This window comes from Pelodiscus sinensis, chromosome 3 (genome assembly GCF_052426305.1).
Source record: "Pelodiscus sinensis isolate ZL-2025 chromosome 3, ASM5242630v1, whole genome shotgun sequence".
Taxonomy (NCBI): Eukaryota; Metazoa; Chordata; order Testudines; family Trionychidae; genus Pelodiscus; species Pelodiscus sinensis.
The window spans coordinates 114,273,056-114,296,155 of NC_143054.1; the positions used below are offsets into that span (position 1 = coordinate 114,273,056).

Below are 23,100 nucleotides of genomic sequence, written 5' to 3' on the forward strand. Positions count from 1 at the left end.
GCTCAGTCAACAGATCAGGTTTTCCACTCGGGCAAGGATACACGGACAACCTTAAGAACACTAGGAATGTACACCCCCCCCTACAAACGTAGGAAATATATACCCTACAATAGGCAAAGACCATTCTCGTATGCGACGCCGCGCACCAAGCCATACGAGCAACAGAGGCCAAGATAACGTCCCTAGAAGTGTCGCCAGCAAACTAACAAGATGTCTGTCCAGCAGCAGGACCGACAGCAGGTTTGATGGGTTGATCGAGGGACTTCGGACCACCCCGTTAACAGAGACTCCAGACATCACAAAAGGAGTATTCCATCATCGTCTCAGGCCTTATCAGCACCTTTGGGCTCTCATATCCACCGACCGGTGGGTTAACGACGTAATCACTTCAGGATATGTCATTCCCTTCACCTCTCTTCCCCCTCCCTCCCTCCCTGCCCCGTCCCTTTTCAGGGACCCCTCTCACAAGACTCTTCTACATCAAGAGGTGTCGCGCTTTCTCGTATTAGGGGCAGTGGAAAGGGTGCCGACACCCTTCTTGGGGAGAGGATTCTACTCTCGCTATTTCCTCACCCAGAAAAAATCAGGGGGTTGGAGGCCTATCCTGGGCCTACGTTGGCTCAACCATCATCTGAGAAGGCAGAAATTCAAGATGGTCACGCTATCATCGATCATTCCGGCTCTCGACAAAGGGGATTGGTTCGCGTCCCTCGATCTTCAGGGCGCCTACTTTCATGTAACGATACACCCAGTGCACAGAAGATTCCTTCAGTTCACAGTGGGGTCCGACCACTATCAATATCGCGTACTGCCTTTCGGACTATCGGCGGCCCCACGGTTTTTCTCCAAGACCCTGGCGGTAGTGGCGGCCTACCTGCGACGCCTCGATATTACAATCTTTCCATACCTGGACGATTGCCTGCTGAAGGCTTTCACACTCGACGAGGCTACGAGGGCAGTGTCTATAACTACCCCTCTGTTCACAGCCCTCGGACTCATAATCAATCTCGAGAAGTCCTTCCTAATACCTGCTCGCGACCTGGAGTTTATCGGAGCAAGACTCGACTCCCTAACTGCGAGGGCATACTTGCCGGTAAAGAGGTTCCAACTCATACAGGACCTGGTAAAATCAATATCAATTTCTCCAAAGTCCTGAATACTTACCTGCCTGCAGCTATTGGGACACATGGCAGCCACCACATATGTGGTTCCGCATGCCAGACTCCATATGCGCAGTCTTCAGCATTGACTGTTCACCATGTACATGCCCCGGGTGCGCAGTACGAACAGGGTGGTTTCTCTGCCCAGCCAGGTGCGGACTTCTCTGACATGGTGGGACAGCCCCAACAACATGCTAACGGGGGTCCCCTTTCATGCCCGAAAACCATCTCTACAGATCACTACCGATGCCTCTCTGCTCGGCGGGGGTGCCCACCTTCAGGAGCACCGTGCGCAGGGTCTCTGGACACCCCAGGAATCGCTACAGCATATAAATTTTCTCGAGCTAAGAGCAGTCTTCAAGGCCTGCAAGCACTTCCTGCCCATCATCCGAGGTCACTCCATACAGATTCTCACCGACAACATATGCACGGTATGTTACATCAACAAGCGGGGGGGTGAGGGGGGTCGCATTCCCGCTCCCTATGTGCGGAGGCTGTGCGCCTCTGGAATTGGGCTATTCAACAAGGTATCACCATAACTGCAGCATACCTTCCTGGCAAGGACAATGTAATCGCCGATACTCTGAGCAGGCACTTCCTCTCACAGCACGAGTGGGAATTGCATCCTGAGGTGCTCCGCGACAACTTCTTGCAATGGGGTTTTCCCAAGGTGGACTTGTTCACTACTCGACACAACAGGAAATGTCCTCAGTATTGCTCACGAGCAGGCATCGGCACGGACTCTCTCAGGGATGTCTTCCTCCTGGACTGGGATCGTCACCGATTGCTATACGCCTTTCCTCCTCTTCCACTCATTCCGAGGGTTCTGGAGAAGATAGCACTGGGCGGCGCAACAGTGATTCTGATACCCAGATCTGCCTGGGCCAGAAAGGTGCTAACACAGCTCTCGAGAATGTCAGTGGCCTACCCACGACGACTACCGGAACTGCCCAACTTGCTATCTCAGAAACACGGCATGATTCTTCACCCAGCCATCGACCGCATGCACCTCACGGCGTGGCTCCTAGCTGGCTTCAAGCTTCTGAACTCTCCTGTTCCCAAGAAGTGAGACGAGTGTTGATTAACAGTAGGCGCAGTACAACGCGAAAATCCTATCTCTATAAATGGCGCCGTTTCCATTCGTGGTGCTTGGCAAGGGATCTTGAGCCTCACTCATCGTCTATACAACAGATACTAGATTATGTGATGCATCTAAAGACGGCGGGATTAACTATTTCTTCCCTAAGAGTACATCTAGCAGCGATTTCAGCCTTCCGTCTTCCCGTTGACGGTTATTCAGTGTTCGCCCACCCTATCACCAAAAGATTTCTGAAGGGGTTAGGCAACCTGTATCCGGCCCACAGGATCCCACCAGAGCCTTGGGACTTGCCTCTAGTATAAGACACTCTGACTTGCTCGCCCTTTGAGCCGCTTGCAACGGGCGGTCTACGGATGCTCACGATGAAAACGGTGTTTCTCCTTGCCATCATGTCGGCGCGTTGAGTAAGCGAATTAGCAGCTCTTTCCGCCGACCCGCCGTATACTCAATTCTTCAGTCATGCGGCAGTACTGCGTGTCCAACCAGCGTTTTTGCCAAAGGTCAACTCTGCTTTCCATATAAATGAGCCCATAATTCTACCGACTTTCCATCCAAAGCCTCTCTCCTCATTGGAAGATGCACGTCTACACACCCTAGATGTCAGGCAAGCACTGGCCTTTTACCTTGACAGAACTCGGGTCTTTAGGAAGTCTCAGCGGTTTTTCCTGTCTACAGCCGAACGCTCCAAGGGCAAACTACTTTCTGCACAGCGTATTTCCCGTTTGGTCATTGCTTGCATCACACAATGTTACGCATTGTGCAACAAATCTCTTCCGAGCGGTCTGCGTGCTCATTCCACCCGGGGCATAGCAACATCTGTGGCCTATCTTCATGGAGTACCGTTGCAGGACATATGCCGTGCAGCAACCTGGTCGTCTACCCTCACATTCACTAAACACTATGCCCTTGCGAACATACTTACCTCCGATTCGAGGGTAGCCCAGGCTGTCTTGTCTACAGCCTGAAGGCGGTAGGACCGAAGCACTCATGTATCGTTGGACCACTGCTGTGTACTCACCTCGAGTGGAGCACCCTCGGGGACACTACTCGATGAAGAAAAGAGAGTTACTCACCTGGTGCAGTAACGTCTGTTCTTCGAGATGTGTCCCCCCGTGGGTGCTCCACGACCCACCCTCCTCTCTGCTTCGGAGCTTCTATTTATGTCTTCCAGATGCTTCCGGTTGGGAGGAAACTGTCCGCGCTCAGATGAAAGGCGCGAAGGGGCACTCGCGCATGCGCGGTCCGGTAGGGGGACTACTGCTAGTGAAAATTCCTCTGGTTTGCGGCGCCGGGACGAGCCCAGCACCTCGAGTGGAGCACCCCCGGGGACACACATCTCGAAGAACAGATGTTACTGCACCAGGTGAGTAACTCTCTTTTTTTGCTCTTTTCCTTTTAGAAGGAAGGAAGTATGGTCTCATTTTATTCTTCTGTGTTCCTCTCGGTATCACAGAGAAGAGTCTCTAGCTCACTGTGCTTAATTTTTAACAATAAAATGTTATATGTTATTAATGTACAATATGGATAAAATTCTTGAGTTCTTTTTTTAAATTGAAGCAGCTCTTATCTTTGCATTAATCCCTCTGGTTCACCAATTTTTTTCATTCTGCAGGTCACTTTATGGCAAGAAAAAGATTTTTTGTGAGCCTCTCCCTTCCCAATAAAAGGGCCTATTTGCAGAATCAGGCCCTGATTCATATGCTGAATATAATGTGCCTATGAACATGTACACAAAACTCTACTAAATTAGAAGGGTGGCTTTCTGCACCCATTGTGCACTTAGTTTTGATTTAAAACTTCATAAGATGCAAGCAGTGGAGAATCAGGTTTGGAAATTCTTATTCATTAAAAAAAACTCAGGAGATAGACCTAGCGATATTAAGTATTTTCTCAAATTGTGGGATTTTTTTATCTTGTCTCTGTTTTGTGATAACTAGTTAGGATTACCTAAATAGTGGTGTATTGCATTTACAGTTAGAACAAATATTTCCCCTTAACCCTTCTTTGTGAATTATTTGAAACACTGCAAATGACATGTGTGAGAGAGAAATTTGTTTATCAGCTTTATTTGTTCAATATGGAAAGAAAAAGAAATTTATTTATAATTTCAAAGGGGGCAGAAATTAGTCCCTAAACGGAACTTGAACTTGAAAAGACTACGATTGTCTTGCTGTTTTTGAGGGAGTAACTTTGAAAGCCTTTTGTTTTTCAAGGACATATCATATCTGTTGGACTTCAATAAAGAAGCTAAAAAGTAGATAACTTTTTGTTATCTACTACATCACTTTTGAAATTTTCTACTAACAAAGGTGATTTTATATATCAATTTGCTTTGATTTAAAAAAAAAGTGTTTAGTAGATTTGGAGCTATAATAATAGCGACTATTTTTGAGAGATTTTGCATTATTTATTATATCTGTCCAGTACTTTCAGCTTTTCATTTGATCATTAGAGTTAATTACCGTAGCAATATAAGAGAGGAGGATCATAACCATGTTGTTACCTGATTGTAATGCCTCTATTACAGTGAACCTCAGAAAATGTGCATGCTCATAGTTGAATCATGATGGAGTAATTTATGGTTATCTTGTGCTTTGTCCTGTTCAGTACTGCTGCCTAACATTCAGGTACATTAAGTCCAAATCCATCTTTTCTGTATCTCTGCTTCAGTGGAATTACATGACAGCTGAATTTAGCCATTCTTGTTACGGGGTCCCTTGCATATTGGGTGGTCTACTAAAGAAAGGCCCTGCAGTCTCCCTTGCTTTTCGTCATTGTTTTTTGTTGGTGTTACAGAATCAGTCTTTGCCAAATTTTCACACATTTTTGGAAGCTAGTCATTGTTATGTCAATAATATTTGAACTTTGCCCCTCAATGTTTAGTTAATGACCTGCACTACTGGATTTCAGTGATCTGCTTCCTTATGCTGTTGGATTTAAGAAATATTTCCCCCCTCTAATCTGTATGGTCCAAGAGTTCATTTAGCTGTTCCCTCTGTTCCTTTGTGTAATGACTTTTTAATATTGAACAGTGGTAGTACATTGTTGTATAGAATAATACAACAAAATTTATATACAGCTGTTTCCAGATGAAATGTATATTAAACTAGGATTAAGATTGAGTATTTCCCAAAATCAAACATTACAAGCCGTGAAATTCAGAGTTAAGGTTCAACTTAAAATAAATGTAGAAACTTTAGGAAATGATATGCATTGTTAAGGCACCACAAAACCTCAGTTGTCTTGTTGTGTAACCATGCAATAAGCAATACTACAATTATAATTTTAGCAAAGTAAGAGGTACACTGTACACAGCTTTCTGTCTAAAGCTCAGCTGTTCTAAACTCTCTAATTATGGTTGATTGGATTGCCTTGAAATATGGTTGGAAATTTGTGCCCCATGGGGGAATATGGGATGGTCATTCAGTGTTCCAGTGATACAGGGGTTCCAGAGGTACACCCCACAGGGAGACGTGGAGGAGGAAATTTTTCTTAAAGTTGACTTAGTCTAGTAACGTTTTTCTCCCTCACAGATAAAGATTAAACAAGGGTCACAAATGCTTGAGTTACCTCAACAGAGTGCACTTGGGGGAATCAAATTAATTTGTTTTAAAAAGAGTTTGCTGCCTTAGTTAATCATATGCCAAACAGTTTAAGGCTTATGTGCCTATTCATGCACCTAACAGATTATACTGAGATAACCAGGGATGGTAGTAACTTAAGTTTCTTACAGGTACGTCATAACACATCCCTGCGGAGGGCGGGGAGGATTCAAGGCACGGCATAGGGAGGGTACAATAAGACATTACCTGAATGAAATGTAAATGGGTGAGGGTGGCTCAGAGCAGAGGGTGGGAATGTGTGGGATGCAACGGCAGTCAAAAAAGCGAATAGAATGTTAGGAATCATTAAAAAGGGGATAGAGAATAAGACAGAAAATATCTTATTGCCTCTATATAAAACCATGGTATGCCCACATCTTGAATACTACATACAGATGTGGCCACCTCATCTCAAAAAATGATTAGGGGTTTGGAACAGGTCCCATATGAAGAGAGATTAAAAAGACTTGGACTTTGCAGCTTAGAAAAGAGGAGACTGAGAGGGGGTGTGATGGAGGTCTATAAAATCATGACTGGTGTGGAAAAAGTGAATAAGGAAAAGTTATTTACTTATTTCCACAATATAAGACCTAGACGTCACCAAATGAAATTACTAGGCAGCAGGTTTAAAACAGACAAAAGGAAGTTTTTCTTCACTCAGCACACAGTCAACCTCTGGAACTCCTTGCCAGAAGATGTGGTGAAGGCTAGGACTTTAACAGGGTTCAAAAAAGAGCTAGATAGATTCATGCAGGTTAGGTTCATCAATGGCTATTAGCTAGAATAGGTAGGCCTGATGTCCCTAGCTTCTGTTTGTTGGGAAATGGGTGACAGGGGAATGATCACATGAGGATTACCAGTTGTGTTCCCTCCTTCTGGGATATCTGGTATTGGCCACTATCGGCAGATAGGATACTGGACTGGATGGACCATTGGTCTGACTCAATATGGCCGTTTTTATGTGGAGGGTGCAGGAGGCAGGGCAGGAGCTAGGGAGTGAGGAGGAGCTATGATCAAGGCACTGGGGGGGGTTCAGGTATCAGGGTTGGAAGGTGTGGAGGGGCTCAGGGCAAAGGGTGGGGGGCTCAGGGCTGTGGGGGATGCAGTAGTTAGAGTCAGGGCAGGAGGGTTTGGATGGTTTAGGAATCGGGGCAGGAGTCTGGGAATCTGGGGGGGCTCAGGGTAGACGGCTGGGGGTGGAAGGGTGAGTGCATGGGATGGGGGAGGGCTGCAGTCGCATATACTGGGTTGCTGCTGTTCTTCTCCTTTCACTGACTATTAGGGAACCCCCTCAGCCTCCCTAAAAAGTGCGGGGAGGGAGTGCTAGGTCAGTAAAGTGGGGAAGTGGGAGGGGAGAAGATGGGGGACAGTAGGAAGAGTTGGGAATTTGAAGGGAAGGGTCCTGTTAGCCCTAAATTCTCCCTTTCTGTATGTGTGCTGGCATCTGGGGGAGCTCTGTCCTTTTTCAGGAGTCTGAGCCCTTCTCCTTGCCTGCTGTGTGTGCACTGGAGTCTGGGGCACCCTGCTTCTCTTGGAGTGCCTGAGTCCCCCTCTCATGAGAGCAGGGGTCTAGAGTGATGGAACTGAAGGTACACAGATTTGAACATCTGACATCAAGAAAATGGATAGTTAAGGTACATATCACTCTTCGATGTGGTGGGGAGGTTGGCCATCAGTGTTCCCAGTAAGCTATGCATTTCTGCAGCCACTTGAGATTCAGATGTTGCCCAGCTGATTAGTAGTGTCCACATCTACGTATTTTATTTATTCTGATGCTGCGCATTTGCTCTTGCCTTGGTACACTTAAAATTTATTCTGCGCATGGATGAAAAAAATCTGCACAAAAAAGAGAGGAAATATTGCTGACCAGAGTGTATAGAGAAGGATCCAATTATGTGAAATGAATCCACTCTGTTTCAATCTTCTACACAACAAACTTTGGTCAATGCAAGTTACATTGCTGTACAGCTGTCACAGTTAGTAGATCACTTGTGTACCTGCATAGTTTCACTGCTTGCATTGTCAGTGTGAATTCTCACCAGAAGTGCATGTCAGTGTAAGAGAGATGCACCATGGATAGGTATCCATGAGCCTCTGCATGGTACACTGCCTTTTAGGAAACTTTCACAGTGCGTTTTGGGATAGAAGTGAGTCGTGTAGGGATGCCTGAGGGTAAATAGTCAAGTTTCCATCACACAACTTTCTCCATTTCATGATACCATATAGGTTCCATTTTTTTTTCTGCTTTTTAAAATCCCTCAAACCTGTGTGGAACTTTTCAATGTGCACCATCTCTCACAGAAAGAAACCTGCAGAACTCTGCAAATACAGGACTCACAGTCCTCTGGCATTTGAAGACTCACAGAAAGAATCATAACACAGGGGACATGAAGATACCATCAAGGACAGTGTTGATGGACATAATGAAAACTAAGTCAAGGTTGTTGGTGGCATTCATTGAGCAGCTGCAACAGAGGAGCCCTGTTTTGACTTGAGAAATGAGCACTGACTGATGTGATTGTAGTATAGCACAAGTTTGAGATAATAACCAGTGGCCTGCAGAGCTCTCAGATGCAAAAGGCCCTGTTCCTGGATGTGTTCAGAGCAGTCCTGTCCATAGAACGGTTCAGGGTAGCCACTCTAGACACTGCGCCGTGGGGTGGCCCAGGAAACTATCTAAATGGTTTTGGTTCCCATGTTGGCTTCAGTCTGAAGGTTATTTGGCAGGAGTGGGGAGCTGGCATGAGGAGGCTTCAGGCCCCTCTGAACTTATCATGGCAGGAAGAGCTGGAGCGACCCAACAGCCTGCTCTACTCTACTGTGCATTTCCCAGCCTGTTGCACTTTGCTTCACCACAGCAGCAGGAAACAGAGAGCAGTGGACTGCCGGATAGCTTCATCTCCCGCTGCCGTGGTGGCAGGAGGACAACCCCTGCTGCCACCCTGCACCAGATCCTCCAGTTATTCCCCATCTAGCATCACGCTGGGAGAGGGCTTGGGGGGGTGTGCCATGGGACCGGGAGCAGGAGCAGAAAGAGGCGGAGCATGGCCTGAAATGGGGCGGTGGGCTGCTTTGGCCCGAGAGCTCCCCTAGGGATGGCTCTGTCTGTCTGCAGTGCTGAATTGGTACTGGTCAGTGGGAAATCATTTTGTAGTTGGAAAATCTGCAGTGGGGGTGGTTGTCCTACAGATGTGTGTGGCCACTGATCATCTACTAATACGCAGAATTCAGAATTTTGATTCTCAGCAATGTGCAGAATGTAATGGATAGGCTGAACTGTGGTGGAGCCATAGATAGCACACACATCCCTATTTTGACACTGGGCCACCTTGGCCCAGAGCACATTGATAGAAATGGTTTATTTTCTATGGTCTTGCAAGCATTAGAGCAGGGGTGGTTTTAGCAAAGGCACACTAACAGAACAGAATTTATTAAATATAGGGCTTGATCTGTAATGGTGGTATAATGCCTTTGTCTCAGAAGAGGGTTCGCCCTGGAACCTGCCATATCTCCTGCGGCACCGGCCCCCCCATCCCCGTGACACCGGCCAGCAGTGCCCTTCCCCCCATGGCCGTGGGGCCCTGCACTACCAGGCACGGCCCGCCCCGGGCTGCACACCAGCAGCGGTGGCCGGGCCAGCCTGGGCAGCGCATGCGCCGTGCGCCCCGGGGGGTGAGCCAATGCGTGCGCCCCAGGGGCGGCGCCGCGCACCCAGGCCCGGGGCACCAAAATGGCTCGGGCCAGCCCTGATGCTGGCTGTCTTTACTGCACCAAGGCAAGATTCCATTGTTGGCTCAGCAGTTGCAGAAGGACAGTTGAATGTGCTTTCATTATTTGAAGGGGCTCAGGTGGTGTTTACTTCCTGCATTGGAACCCAGGGAGAAAAATATCCCAATAGATACAATTGCCTGTTGCCCTGCGTATTATTTGTGAGGCAAATGGGCAGAGGTGGAGTGACTGTCCGGTGACCTTAAACTGCCAGGAACAGGAGCCCTTACAACATGATGCTGCAAAGTTGATGAAGTCCTTGAAAGAGCACTCTCATGATCAGTCACATTCATATTCTGTGCTCGACTATGCTTTGGCCATGAAGTTTTGGGGGCTGTTGGGAATATTGTAGTGATAGTTGTATGCATATAAATATTATATTGTATCTGTGATGTTGGTAAAACCGATGTCAGAACTTCCCAAGTCTGTAACTAGGAGCTGACAAACTTTAAGCTGGAGAGCTGACAGTTCAACTCTTTAATTTAGCCCGGAATAGGTACTAGTTTTCTAAGAATGTATTTAATGTTTAAGCTCTATGAAATGCATGTAATCTCAATTATAATGTCTGTATTCCATGCTATAGGAAAATATGTAAGTTGTGCTTTGTAACACTGAAAACATTTGCTCTGAGCTTGTGAACCCAGGCAGGGAATCATTGCACCTATCCATCCAGGAGGATTGTCAACATATAAGTGGGTTATTAATAGACAAAAGCTGTGTTAATTGTTTTGTCCACCCATGGAGAAGTATATAGAGAAGGCCATGTCCTGTTGCTTTGAATGCTGAAGATCTTTACATCAATTATTTTTATCTCTTTGATGTTTGAACTCTCACAGAGCCAGGGAAATCAAACACCCCCATAATTGAAGAATCTGGATTTTATGGAAGAGGTATGACACAAAAATCAAAGGTGTAGCTTCACATGGAAACTTTTTTAAAATCATAAAAGATACTATGACTTACATACATGGTGTCATCTGAAGTAAAATAGTTTCTTACTTGCTTTTCATTGATAAATTTCTTTGGCACATGGGAAGAAGAGAGATACTATACAGAAGACGGTAATTTGCAACTGGACATATGGCTCCTGCCACCCGGGCCGGCCCAGGGGAGTAGCCGGCCATGTGCCCTCCTCTTCCCTGAGCACCTCACCCCCTGCCCTGACTCCTGCACCCCCAGGTCCTCTATCCTGAACCCTGCCTTACCCTCCAACCTTGACTCTTGCACATCCCTGCACATCCTCATTCCCCCCTCTCTCCTACAGTCCCAAGCCCCTTTACCTGAAGGATCCAAGCAACACCAGGTAAATCTTCTAATAAGTTTAATACTTACTTGGAATACTACTTGGAAGATCTGTGATTTCATCGATGTTAGTAGCCTCACTGCCAATGCAGATCACAACTTTTCCATGACATCCTGTTTTGTGCAGTTCTTGTCCATTTCCTTCCATGAATTTTCCATAAAGGATCTACTCAACATGCTAGAGGCCTCCCTCTTGTTTTTTTACATCTCGTGGAGACCGGTGGAGTATATGTGCTGTCCATCTGTTCTCTCTCTGTCTCGCTACATGACCAGCCCATATCTTTTTCTGATTGTACATAACTTGGATGATATCTGATTGTACATAACTTGGGAATCAGCTGTGCAGCGGCTGCCTCTTTGAAATGCCTCCACTGCACATTTCAAAGGGGCAGCCGTGGAGTCTGGGGTCAGCTGGGTACTTCCCAGCCGACTCCAGCTCCGCGTGGCATTTCCCAAGAACCTGGGGTCAGGTGGGGAGTCCCCCGCTGATCCTGGGCTCCATGGCTTTGAAATGTACAAGAGCCCACTGGGGCTCTTGTACATTTCAAAGCAGGCACCCACGTGCAGCCCATAGTCAGCGGGACTTCCCACTGGCCCCAAGCTGTAGGCAGAGTTCCACATTCCTCCTTTGAAATGTACAAGAGCCCCTAGAGGATGGAAAATCTCCTTCACGTTCTTACCAATGTAATTGAGGAAGGTTTGCAGTGTTTTAGATTTTGACACAATTAGGACAATATCATCTGCGAAAATAAGCATCTGAAGAACCTCGCTATCAATCAAAAATCCATCTTTCACTTCGATCTTCTGCAGGATGTCTTCCGGGGCACTGGCAAACAACTTGGGTGAACAAACATCCCCCTGCTTTACGCTTCACTTAACTTCAGTGTTCAAGGGATCATCAAAAAGCATGACTTCTGTAGTTGTGTCCATCATGGAATCTTGTAGGATTCGATCATACAGAGGGGAGGTGCCCTGTGAAAGGAGAGCACTTAAAGCTGCATTTTGTTCCACCAGGTCAAATGCCACAGTAATTATTAATAGTTTAATAAATAGAGAAAAATTTAAAAGGTATAATAAAAATTACAAATTGTTCTCTCTGATCTACATTATCAATCAGACATCCCTTTAGTTACATAGATGCTGTTTATTTAACAAATATGTTAAACTATCTGCAACAGATGCATCTTCAATAACTATGGGGTAAAAAGTGTTCTAATGGTAAAATAAGACTGAAACTCGTATATTTTACTTTCATCTGTCACTGCTTCACTGTCTGAATGAGATATGTTGCTTAACCCAGTGGGTCCCAAATTTCTTGTACTCTGTTATCCCTTATTTCCCTCGCTCCCATATATTTGTAAACCTTGCTACCACCTTGATTTACATACCTCTCAGCCACAATGGAGATCCTTCCATCCATTTTTATGCCTTCAGTTTTTCTGGAACTATTGACGAAACCTGTTTTCCAGGGCTAGATCTGCAGACAGAATCACTGCTTTGACATATGATTTCCTCTTCAAATAAATAAATTTTTCATAGCATGAATCTCTATTCAGCTGCGTACTCTATCTAGCATTTAAATAAGTAGTTGGTGAATCAGATGCAACCAAAGAGCAACAATGGAAAAACCTGAGGTCCAAAGAAATCATTTCCTTGTAACAGTTATTTGATGGCCTGTGGGAAGTGTGCTGATGAAATCAGCGCATCTCCTAGATATATCACAGAACAACTGTCACTAACTACCAGCTTGATGGCAGAGAACAAAGATTAATGATTGGCAAATTTTTAGGAAGTATCATTGACAAATTCTACTCAACATAGCTAAATTAGCTGTCTTCAGTTTCTGAGTTTTCACCATAGCTTGAATCTGTATCTCCCCAAAATAAAAGAGCCCAAAGGGTAAGGGCAGAGTGCAGTTTTAAACTAGTTTGCTTTTCTCAGATCATTTTTAGAATCTGTTTGAAGAATAACCTGAGTGTGGGAGGACTAGTCTGTCACTGCTGGATAAAAATAAAACACATTGGTGTTGAAGAGCGATAATTACCAAGCACTGTCCCCTGAACTAAGGATGCCTAAAGAATGATAAAAGTCTCTTCTTAACATCCAATAACTCTTTCAGCTGTGTAACCATGCTTGGATAGGGCACTGAGTTCTGCAGAAAAGTAAGGGCATGAAACAAAAGCAGTGAATCGAGCACAGCAAGAACCGTTCAGCCTTTGAGATTTTTGCAAGAAAAGGGATGAAGAGAGAAGCAGATTGCAGACCAATGCCAGAAAAATCAAGGCATTTCTGAACAGACCTCACTGACAACTATGGTCTGGTATGGAGATGCAGTGCCTGACAAATCCAATATTGATTCTGCAGGCTTACTTCTGTAGCTATAAAATACTTAATAGCAAACAAATACAGCCAGTTTCTATAGACCAAACAACAAAGAAAGGCTTTCATACATTTGAGCAACTGGAGGAATCTGATTTTCATCTCCATCTACTTAAAGACGCTGCCTATGTTTGACTTTTCAAGGGCTATAAAAAGTGTATTGCTGCATAGGGATGTGAATGGTTAACTAGTAAGCATTGCCCTTAGTAGGTGATTCATAACGTTTAACCTGTTAATTGATCGAGCAGGATTTTACAGATGGCACCTTCTAAACAAACACATTTATTCTGAAGGTGAAAGCATATACAAACAATAAGAAACCTACATGCATGCTAAATAGCTTACCAGATGTCACTCTTACGTGATAGTGTCAGTTCTTCAAACCCCATAAACAGGTTTTCCTTGTTGTTAGCAAGTCGATATCAGTTTTTTGTCTTTAGATCAGGAATTGGACCAAAGTCCTTAAGTAAGTTTAAGCTCGGGATACTTTTCTGGAGGCCATGTTAACTGAGCTGATAGGGATCAAATTCTCAGGTGGAAATGATTAAATAGATTATGTCCCTTTCATAGAACATCAGAGCAGTTGATTCCAGTTTCCAGGTTATTACAAAGTATCATTTCTGTAGTGCTTTGAATCTTCAAAGTGTCTTCACAAGTACTAACAAATTTCTCTCAGGTTAAAAAAAAAAGTCTACATTTGGAAGTTGCACTTTATCATGAAAGAGATTGCATTACAGTACTTGTATGTGGTGAATGGAAAAGTCTATTTCTTTTATCTTTTTACAGTTCAAATACTTGTATTAAAAAAATAAAGTGAGTACTACACTCTAGGGATGTAATAGTGTAGTCAGTCAACCAGTTAACCCAGTGGTCCCCAACACGGTGCCATTTGTGTGCGCCCGCCAAGTGCTCGGGGCTGGCCTGGCCCCAGGGACATGGTGCATTCATTGGGGCCGGAGCCGGCCCGGGCGCATGGTAAGCGCCGGCCCCGGGAGCGCCGCGAATTGGCCGCTTGCGCCCCGGGCGCGCACCGCTTGTGGGTGAGGCGCCAGCTCCGGGCGCGCGGCGCTTGGGGGGGGTGCCGGCTCCGGGTGCGCGGCGCTTGCGGGGGGGGGGGCCGGCTCCGGGCGCGCGGCGCTTGCGGGGGGGCCGGCTCTGGGCGTGCGGTGCTTGGGAGGAGCTTGGGAGGGCGGCGCCGGCCCCAGGCGTGCAGCATTTGGAGGGGGCGCCGGCCCCCGGCGCGCGGTGCTTGGGAGGAGCGCCAGCCCTGGAGCGGGGCGCTTGCGGGGGGCCCTGCCCCCAAGCAGGCGGCTATGGGGGGGCGCCCCCGGGCATGCATGTGTCCCCGCCCTCTGGCACCCGGCAGCCTCTAAAGGTTGGCACCCGGCTCTGGCACCCGGCTCTGGCGAACAGCCACGCCCTCTGGCACCCGGCAGCCTCTAAAGGTTGGGGACCACTGAATTAACCAATAAGTAAAAGCTTCTCGGGTAATGCTATAGAGTATGCGCATTTTCCCTCCTCCCCCTACCCCCAATAGTAAACTTTTTAGCAGGCTGGCTTGCTGGCTAACAGCCCACCTCAGTCCTGGCTTGCACCAGGTCTGGGGCTGTCAGCCGACGGTCAGGGCAGTGTGTGCGTGTGTGTTACACCCAAGTCTTCAACTGCTGAGACACAAAGTCTCGTTTCAGTGGGCAGCCTAGGAGACTGGAGGGCACCCTGAAAAATAGTTTAACGTCTGTGACTTTACTGCTAGGACCGGGGTCCCGTCGCAGAGGGCAGCCAACAGGCTCTGACGCCCCGAGTTTATAGGAAGAGCTTATTACACCTTAGATTTCAGCTGCTAGAATTAGTAATTCCTTCGCAGCGGGCAGCCTTGGGGAAAGACTGAAAGGTGCCCCAGTGGATTCTGCCACCTGGGTGTGACACAAATCCAAACGCCCAAGCTCTCCCTATATCTGTCCCTAATGACCGGCTGAAGTTTTTTTAAATTGTGCCTGGTTCTGTTACAGCAACTGAAGGAGTCAGGTTAAAACTTAAACTGTTACAGGTTTATTGAGGAAGCTTATAAATCATATGGTTGCAATGGCTATTGTTCTATTTCTTAACTGCTAGCAAAATATAGATCTTAAAAATGGTTACAAAGAAGATAAAGATAGAAAATAGAAATAATGGTACCAAGTAACAGCTTACTCTTTCTATGTGTACACTTAAGACAGAGGACCACATCCAGGTACAATTTTTACCCCCTTCTGTGCCTCTCGACTCCAGCATGTCAGGCCAGGGCCAGTCCCTCAATTCCTAGGAAAGACGAAAATACGAGGTGGGTGTCCCCATAGAACCTCGGGAGGTCAAACACCTAACCCAACCAGCAGGTAGAGGGTAGAATGACACTCAAAAGAGAGTGTGCTGCTGTACCACCTTTATACTCATGGGGTCACGTATTTCTCTTTCTTATCTGTCATGCCAAATGGGGCTGGTCTGTCTTTTGTGAGACCAGTTCTTACAAGGGAGTTGTGAACTTAATTTACACTTGTAAGAGAGATAACTAAATTGGAATTAGTGGGGATTCTTTTCTCAGTGGGAAATTCTCTCCCAGGGACTGTGTGTGTTCGAATCAACATGGGTACCAGCCGGGGAAGTTCTCACAGCCTCGAGGCCAGCTTATTGACTTAATCGCTCTCTCTCCACATATCTGTTTTTTTTTCAGCTTCTCAGGATCAGATGAGCCAGCATAGACTATGCTGATTTTACTGCTCCTTCTCTGCCCTGTATGCTTCAGAGGGGCAAATAAGATGGATGATATGGGGGGTTGGTCTGTCTGGCTACAGGGGCCTACCCCTGCTGCGGCTCTGCATTTAAAGTGTTTTAGGAGCCAGACAGGTGTGCAGGCAGCCCAGCTCAGTTCCACCCGCTTCCCCCCCCCGCCCCCCACCCAAGACAGGAGCTGCTGCCATCCTGTGCTGCTACCTCTGTATCAGAGGCAGAATTGTGGGGCGACAGGCCGCCGGTCTGCAAGCGGTTTTTAAACTGGCTCCTCTTGCGGACCGGCTCCCGCTTGAAGGCAGCAGCATGAAGTGGCGGGGGGGGGAGGGCTCCTTGGGAGTGGGGCCGGAGTGCACTGGCTGCCGGCCCCACCCCCGGGACTATAGAATAGTTGAGTCACCGATGAGAATTTGTGAGTTTAATTGACTATTCAATTAACTGATATTTAACATCCCTACTACACACTTTGTATGCTTCTTGTAAGTTAAATAAAGATATTTGAAAGTGTAGAAAAACATCCAAAATATTTAAAATAAATTTAAACTGGCATTGTTGCTGTTTAAGCAATATTCATTTGATTAATCATGACTATTTTATATATCTTACTGTTGATTGTGATTTTTTTTTAATCGCTTGACAGCCCTAGTTTTAAGTTTAGACAAACTTTAGACTTTTGTAAGGAGTTAAATTATATCTTCTTATTTTGATGAGTCTGATTTTCTTCAGAGTTTGTGATTGTGTTTCAGCTAGATATTTATCAAGAGATTTTAATATTTTTGTTATAGATCATTTTCTTGCTCATCCTAGAGTGCATCCTCTCCTTTGTCTTTTTAATCTTTTAATCTTTTGATATAGAAAGTTGGATGTATTTTTGTTGATATCATGGAATGCTAATCTTATCAATAACAAGTGATTGCATATTTTATGGTTATAGTGATCATGAAAAATGAATGCTTAAAGTATTATTCCTAGAATGAATGCTAATTCTAGATGAAGCCTGTATCTAAACGTTGTCAGCAATGCAGCTTTGGCATTTACTCTAACTCTTTATAACATATTACAGTTCCACAGATATCCCTCAAGTCACCTTCCAGATTCACTGACTTAAAAGTTCCAGTTTCTTTGGAGTATAATGTAAATAATTCAACCAAAAATAATGTGTAATTGGTAAGGTCTTGTCTTCCCAACTATTCAGTTCAGAATGTATCTTTAGAGTAGACTTGCAATGTTTCAGACTCTAATGTAGTAGATTGTTGTTGTGTTTTTAAATAATTCTGCATACACAAGACTTACATTGACCATAATAATAGTTCCAGATTTGATAAATGATTCTTTCAGGTTGTTGGTTTTAGCTGTTTTTTTTTTATATTAAACAAGTTAACTGATTTCTAAAACTTTGTGAAATACAATTTAAATAATTGCAGATGTATTAGATTTTTTAGGACCTTTCAACCATGTTATTTTATTTATAATATTTTTGGCAGTACTTTAACATTCCTTCCCCAACATAATGCTATAACAGCAGTGTCAAATACTGTGTCTCAGGGGGCCATATTCCCTTATTAATAGAATTGTGTGTCATGAGCTGGAGTAAAAATTTAGGACTACATCGTGCTGTCCAGCCACAGCTGAACCTCATGAGTGTCAACAGGAGTTTGCACATGGTGAAATATGGTCTTTATACAATAACTGAACTTTCAGTTATTATTTCCACCTTCCCCCGTCCTATCCAACTAAGTCCTATCAAACTAAGATTGATAGTGGAGAAAGTTCAGCGAAAGAAGAACATCTACAATTTCTATGTCAATTTTCAGAAAGCATTTGACAGTACAGGCAGTCCCTGAGTTACGTGGATCCGACTTATGTCGGATCCGCAGTTACGAACGGGGCTTTTCTCGCCCCGGACGACGGGAGCGGCGGGACGCCCAGATGCGCCGCGGTCCGCCGCCCCCGTCCTCCGGGGCGAGAAAAGCTGCTCCCCGTCTCCCTGGTCTGCAGGGAGATGGGGAGCAAAGCCTTGGAGCACTCCCGCAGCGAGACAGCCCGGGCGCGCTTGAGCTGTCCCCCTGCGGGCGTGCTCCGCGGCTTTGCTCCCCGTCTCCCTGGTCTGACCAGCAGACCAGGGAGATGGGGAGCAAAGCCTCAGAGCATGCCAGCAGTGAGACAGCCGCAGCGCGCCTGGACTGTCCCGCTGCCCGCATGCTCCAAGGCTTTGCTCCCCGTCTCCCAGGACAGCAGACCAGGGAGATGGAGCAAAGCCATGGAGGACTTGGGCGGTCCCGCCACCCCCGTCTCCCTGGTCTGCTGGGGGGGGGGGGGTGCAGCTAGTGCCCCCCCCCCCAGCAGACCAGGCTTTTCTTGCCTACCCCTGGGGTAGAGCAGCTGGGGGCTGCCGGGTTGGTCCCGCAGCACCGCTCCGGACCAACCCGGCAGCACCCCAGCTGCTCTGCCCCAGGTGTCCTGATTCAGCTGATGATGATCAGTTTCAGCAGCGGCTGACTTGGGGACGCCTGGGGCAGAGTAGCGGGGGTGCTGCTGGGTTGCTCCAGTACCGCCGAGGAGCCGCGCTACTGGAGCAACCCAGCAGCACCCCAGATGCTCTGCCCCAGGCGTCCCCAAGTCAGCCGCTGCTGAAACTGACCAGCGGCTGACTACAGGAAGCCCGAGGCAGAGTTGCTCTGCCCCAGGCTTCCTGGAATCAGCCGCTGATCAGTTTCAGCAGCAGCTGACTTGGGGACGCCTGGGTTTCTTAAGTTGAATCTGTATGTAAGTCAGAACTGGCGTCCAGATTCAGCCGCGGTTGAAACTGATCAGTTTCAGCAGCGGCTGACGCCAGTTCCGACTTACATACAGATTCAACTTAAGGACAAACCTACAGTCCCTATCTTGTACGTAACCCGGGGACTGCCTGTATAAATCAGAAAGTGACTTAGGCAGTGTTAGAGTTGTACGGTGTGGATAGCAAACTGATACGGTTGTTGAAGGATACCAACAATAATGCGGAGGTAGCGCTGAGAACATGCAGAGAGTTGGAAAGTTGGTTTAGAACAAGTAGAGGTATGAGACAAAGTGATCTGATTTCACCGAGTATCTTCATCACGCACCTAGAGAGAGCGATGGACAAGATCAAGGAAGAAGTAGAAGGGATATCCATGCATAGGATGAGGATTAACAACTTGATATTCTTGAATGATATATAGTTATCTTCGAGGAAGGTGAAGAGAAGCTAGCGAGAACGGTGCAGGTGCTAAATGAGGAAGGGAAGCGGTACGGACTGATTATGAATATCGATAAAACAAAGACAGTGATATATGGAGATAAGGAAATAGGAAGGAATATCAGTGTAGATGGGATCGAACTAGAGAATGTGGAGAAGTTCACGTATTTGGGGAGCAACATGACGTATGATCTAGACTATAAAAAGGAAATAGCGACTAGAATAGTGAAAGCAAGAATGAGTTTGAAGGCAATGGATAAGATCTGGAAAAGAAAAGCAGTTAGCTTAGGAACAAAGCCGAGTGTCTTGAAAACGTGTGTATTTAGCAGCATGTTGTATGGATGCGAAACATGGGTGATAATGAAAGATTCGAAGAGAAGGAAATTGGCGTTCGAGAGGAGTTATTCTACAAAGATCCTGAGAATAGGATGAAAGCAGAAAGTCATCAACAAGGGATTATATAGGAAGATACAGCCGAAAGAGAACCTACTGCAGAAAGTTATACAATGGAAGTTACAGCTATTTGGGAATATCTGCAGAATGAATGACGAGGGAAAAGTTAAGACCCTGGTATTCGGCATAATGGGTGATCCGAATAGGAGAGGCAGACCCCACAGAGAATGGGTAGATGATATAGTAGATTGATGTGGAGCTAGTCTACAGAAACTAAGCCACTCCTCACTGGAAAGGGAAAGATGGAAGGAAATAGTGTGGGAGGCATCGTACACCAATGGGCATTGAGTCCACGGTTGTTGATGATGATATGCCACAATGATCCATCAATACCCAGTGTTGTTCTAAGATCAACCAGAGTTTTAAACTCTGCACTGCAACTGATAATGGTTACTTTTTTTCTCTTTACACTTACAGACATGATTGTGAGTTTAATTAGGTTGAAGCATCACATTCTATTTTCATTAACACTTACGCTTCCCAAGGGAAATAAAGGAAGCATGTGCTATTTATGTATTTCCTTGTGTATTTCCTCGCATAGCAGAGTGTAATTCATTGTGTAGAATTCATTGCATTTCTTACAATGTATTACATAGGGATGTAAACTTCCTTTTAAAAAGTTAACTGGTTAAACACTGTGGTTAACTGGTTAGCTGTAGAATGCTTCCCCCGCCTGCAGCATGATGTGGTGCTCTTCCCCCCCGCACTTGGCACAGCACATTGGGCCCAGCCATGCTGAAGCAACCCCTCGCCCATGTTGCGCCGTGGGTGTAGGGATTCTCCAGCCAGGCCCAGGGCACCATGATCTGCTTTGGCCAGGCCAAGCCAAGTATGCTGTACCACAGGCAGCAGCTGTTTGGGCTGAACCTGTCACACCACACTGCAGTGGGGGGCTGCTCTAGCTGGGCCAGGCCCAAAATGCCACACCATGAGCTGGGAGCGACTCCTGTACATGGCATGCACAGACAGTCTAGAGGGGCCTTACAACTGATTATCAGACTCTAAAACAAAGTTTATGCTAAGAGACAGTATAAGAACCAATAATAGCCTGCAACAAAGGCTGTGTTTCTTATATTAGAGAAAATATTACTTAACAGTGCAGTGGTTGTCACACTTTTTGAATTTTTAGTATATTGAACCAATATAAACTTAATAGTATGAAAAATCTTAACCTAGACAGATCTTTAATGGCAAGTAACTTAATAGTTTCTGAGAACATTTAATGATAATAGAAGTATAACAATTATTTCTTTTTCCTCCTCCCTTGTAGTTGTCCATATTTGTCAGAGAAGATTACACCTGCTATACCTGCAGTAGGTGGAATTCTATTCTTTTTCGTGATGGGGACGCTGCTGCGTACTAGTTTCAGTGATCCTGGAGTCCTCCCACGTGCAACACCAGATGAAGCTGCAGACCTGGAAAGACAAATAGGTAACACAGAAGGTCTGTCATTGTCCCTTTGCTTTCCTTCCAAGTGTTTATGTACTGTATGGAGGTAGAATGCTGCTCAACTTGTGGGATAACAGACTCCCATCTCAGCCGTAATCACTCTGAAATAATACTATTTCATTCAGCAAATAGTATGACTCTCCCAGAAATGGGTCTGAGAAATTTTTCAGTCAGAAGTTGCTGACCATAGTTGTAAGCTTGGAGAATGACTGTATACTGCTATAGTATGTTAGTGGCCACTTCTCTATGTATAATGGAAGATTCCCTAATGCATAGGGAAAATACTTCTGTATTTTTTAAAGTGTTTACCGGAAGAAAAGTGACACTGGCATACAATCAATCTTAAATTCTTAAACTTCTGAAACTTCTTAAGCAACATACTTTGTCTTTTGTCACATCTAATTATGGCATTGATGTTGTTTGTTTATATTGTCAAAGGGCCTCTAGTAGGAACAGGGTCTGATTTCTAGAGCCCTCCAAGTCTGTGAGTATCTGTTTTGTATCCATATTTTTGGATCAGGGATTGGTTGCAGATACACGTTTTTTATCCTTACAGGGCTCCTTCTGATTTGTATTAGGAGGCATACAAGTACATAGGAAGACCGAATCCATGGAAGGTTGCATATCAATTACAATAGTTCAATTTTATTCACACAGAACCAACATAACTATGGAAGAATGAGCCAGATTCTGATATGGCTCAAACATTTAACACAATTATTTACTAAGTCCTAATTGCAGGGTTGTTATAATTGCATGTGTCACATCTAAGAGAGATGCTAAAAAAAAATCTTTTTTTTTTGCTATAGCAAAAAGAGCAAACAAAAAAGCTCTCACAATGCTATATTAATTAGATACATTGTGGGGTTTCATGTACATTTCTCAAGAAATTCTGTAACTTCAATAGTCAGTTTTCAGTGCATGCTACACACTTGTAAGAACAAAAAAGATAAAAACGATTTCAATTAAATGTTAAGCTACAGCAGAACTGTTCATAAAGGAGTCTTCTATCTGATACAAATTATGACTTCCTCTTTTGATGCCATAGTTGGCTTTTCTTTCTGTAACGACAGCCGTGAAAACACAAAAATAAATTATAAAATCTGCAGGCTTTTCCACATTGTGGATTTTGTGAATCAAAAATTGGCATTTTTATCACCTTTCACATTCATTACTTAGAATGCCTTTTCAAAGCCTTTGGCAGAAAGAGTTCATTTTTAATATCTTACAGAACCACATAATAGCCCGGTATATTGTAATAGTTGTAATTTTTGTGGTGTTTGATCCTTGAGGTTGCAGTATGATTGAAATCCTAACACAAGTTTTGATTGAAGGACTTAGTTTCAGAACTGTTCAATTGGAAGAAAACTAGCTATGTTTTACAGAGGGATATACAGGTTGTCATTGGCTTGTATTTATTCTACAGATACAATTACATTTCAAAATATATCAATCAGTTCATTCGTCAGTGTTGTGGTAGTGATAAATGCCTGTCCTCTTTCAGCAAATATGGAAGGTTTACAGAGGGATGTAATAGTGTAATCAATTAACCAATAAACAAAAGCTTGTAAGTTAATGCTATAGACCAGGAGTGGCCAACCCATTTAACAAAAAGAGCTGAAACAACAGTGGAAAAATGTGAGATCCGCAACAGAATTGTCAAACCAAATAAACCCAAAAACCCGGAACAGAATTGTCGAGCAAAAAAATTTTTTTAAAAAGAGGCTGCCCATTTAAGTTGGCCACGTCTGCTATAGACTACATGCATTCCTCCCAACCCAATACATTTTTTAGGAGGCTGGCCAGCAGCCTGGCTTAGTCCTGGCTTATGGTGTATCTGGGACCTACCCCTGCTATAGTTCTGTATTTAAAGTATATTAGGAGTCAGGTGGGCAGGCAGCCTGGCTC

General features: G+C 45.1%; 1 protein-coding gene across 4 annotated transcripts in view; it reads left to right on the forward strand.

Annotated features, from left to right (window-relative positions):
* Positions 1-23,100, forward strand: part of ZDHHC14 (zDHHC palmitoyltransferase 14) — a 148,161-nt gene that overhangs the window by 67,486 nt on the left and 57,575 nt on the right. For 2 of the 4 annotated variants that reach the window (XM_006114986.5, XM_006114988.5), the window contains exon 2: positions 21,014-21,186. In XM_006114986.5, the coding sequence (XP_006115048.1) occupies positions 21,014-21,186 (173 nt within the window). The remainder of the gene's footprint in view (positions 1-21,013; positions 21,187-23,100) is intronic. The other 2 variants (XM_006114987.5, XM_006114989.5) reach the window with 1 other exon arrangement.